General features: G+C 35.6%; 1 protein-coding gene across 1 annotated transcript; it reads right to left on the minus strand.

The window, feature by feature from the left end:
- Nucleotides 1-247: 247 nt before the first annotated feature.
- On the minus strand, nucleotides 248-1,297 carry LOC145678191 (uncharacterized; the record flags this gene model as incomplete). Its single annotated transcript, XM_081748255.1, has 1 exon — nucleotides 248-1,297. A coding segment is annotated over one exon (1,050 nt), but the record flags the coding sequence as incomplete, so codon positions are not given.
- Between the last annotated feature and the right edge of the window lie 1,007 nt (nucleotides 1,298-2,304).

Genomic DNA, 2,304 nt, shown 5'->3' on the forward strand with positions numbered 1-2,304 from the left:
CCTTTCCCCGAGACCACAGATGCTTTAACGATATCCCGTTTACTATAACCATTCTCATAGAGCTGTCTTTTAAAGATTTCCACATTCTCTTCTACATTTTTGTTACAAATTTTGGAAATTCTTTCTAACATATTTCTTATGAAATTAACTTTTGTACTTCTATCTACATTACTTCTCTTATTACAATAAATACCAGCACTACATTCTTTTTGATACCATTGAGTCTTAATGCTCTTCCCTTCCTTACTCATTAAAATGTCAAGATAACATAATACACCTCCCTGCTCTGTCTCTAGTTCTAATTCTATTCCCTTCTCCTTATCTTCAATACTGCCAACGAACTCTATCAACTCTTCTTTTGATCCTTCCCATATCCCAAAACAATCATCAACGTATCTACATAAAAATCGAATCTTTTCTTTCCCCTTTTCTATCACATCCTTCTCCCACACATTCATAATGATATCAGACAATACCGGACTTATCTTAGATCCTATACTTAAACCATCCTTAATCTTATATATGTCATTCTTAACTTTACAGACACCAAACTCCCATATTAAGTTGAGGGCTTTTCTAACTTTCTCCCATTTCCAGCCTTTAACACATTCTCTCCCCATAACTCTCTTAATCGTATCAAGTATAGCACTTCTCTTTAGACTAGGGAACATGGCTTTAACATCTAAACTAAACAAAATACAATCATTATTAATTTCAGCATTACTGGTGTAGTTTATTACTTCTCTGTAGTCTTTAATTGCCAAAGCCTTTTGTCTGTCTCTTACCCACTCTAACACTGGTTTCAATTCACTTTCTAGCGGTTCCAAATAATTATTCCTACAGTCCATAACTGGCCTAAGCTTTACTTCCTTTTTGTGTATTTTTGGAAAACCCTTTAACACGGGCATTCTTCCATCTTCATTCATCCATTTCTTAAGTCCCTTCCTTTTACATTCTTCTTTTAATTCTTCTATAATTTCTTCTTTCTTCTTGTCAACTAATTCATATTGTCCATCCACCAAATCCTTCACCTTGTCCTCATACCACGTTTTATTCATTACCACTGTCGCCCCTCCTTTGTCAGCTCTCTCTACCACTATGTCCTTCCTTTTCCTAATGCTATCATATCCTCTTCTTTCTTCTTTTGTCAAATTCGAAGATCTTCTATGGATTTCTTTCTTTACCAAAACCATTGCCTTCCTTCTTAACCTATCTCTGTCCTCTTCTTCTTTAACTTCGTTCAACGCTTCTTCTACAGAATAGACTATGTCATCGACCCTGCTCGTTCCGTCTTTCACTTTAAATTTACAACCCAATGAAAGAAAAATGTTATGTTGTCCCATTGGTCAGTTCAGATAGATTTCCACGCTTCTGATTGGCTGTTTGAACGGGCCAATGAGAGAGCAGATATGGAGATGAAATGTGTATATATACTTGAGTAATTTTTTGTATCACTCAGTGTACGTCTGATGAGGATCTTGGCTAGAAGATCGAAACGTCACGTGTAAATGTGTTTTTTTATATTAAATAAGTGCAGTCTTGTTCAGCAGTGTGTTTATTTCTCTGGAATTAGTGTTCCATCTATTATGTGTAAACAGCAACTTCTTGCCTTGTATGTACACTGTGGAGCTCACAGTACTAATTTTGTGATTAAGGGTGCCTATAGTGCGTCAGAAGTAGTGAGAAACTCTTTGCAGTGGGTGCACGAATTATGAGTACTGTTTTCACAATCACTTTCAGTGAGGTCACGATTTTCTACTTTAATCGAGCCCAATGCTTGTGGTCTCGTCTTAAACATTGTAAACATTAAATCCTCGTGTCCCACTAGGTGAATTTGTAGACTTAATCTAATAACGAGAGATGTTTAACATTATGAAGAAATTCTCTCTAGGAAAAGATGAAGACTGACGGAATTGTCAACACATCTTCAGGATCGGCAGCTGGGCTTTTGCAGCTTTTTGAAGAAGGATCTACGTTTCTTGGGCTCATATGGCTAGAGATATTATCGGAGGTTGACGCTTTTTAACAGGACACTTAAAGACCCAATTTGAGTGTCAAAATGGGAAACAATACAAATCATAAATCATAAATAAAAACATGAACTTGAATAATATGCTTAATCACTGATCATAAGTTCATTGTACTGTCACGAAACCTACAAATTAATATCATCACCCTGGAAATCCCATTAATTTTAATAAATATTGTCAACAGTACCATAAATAGGATTTTTTGTGTCGCTGGAATAGAACCTGTTATCACCATTGATAAGATTTATCTATCTTAAATTGCGGCACTTTAATT

This window comes from Thermobia domestica, unplaced genomic scaffold, assembly GCF_964235325.1.
Source record: "Thermobia domestica unplaced genomic scaffold, izTheDome1.hap1.1 HAP1_SCAFFOLD_2035, whole genome shotgun sequence".
Taxonomy (NCBI): Eukaryota; Metazoa; Arthropoda; class Insecta; order Zygentoma; family Lepismatidae; genus Thermobia; species Thermobia domestica.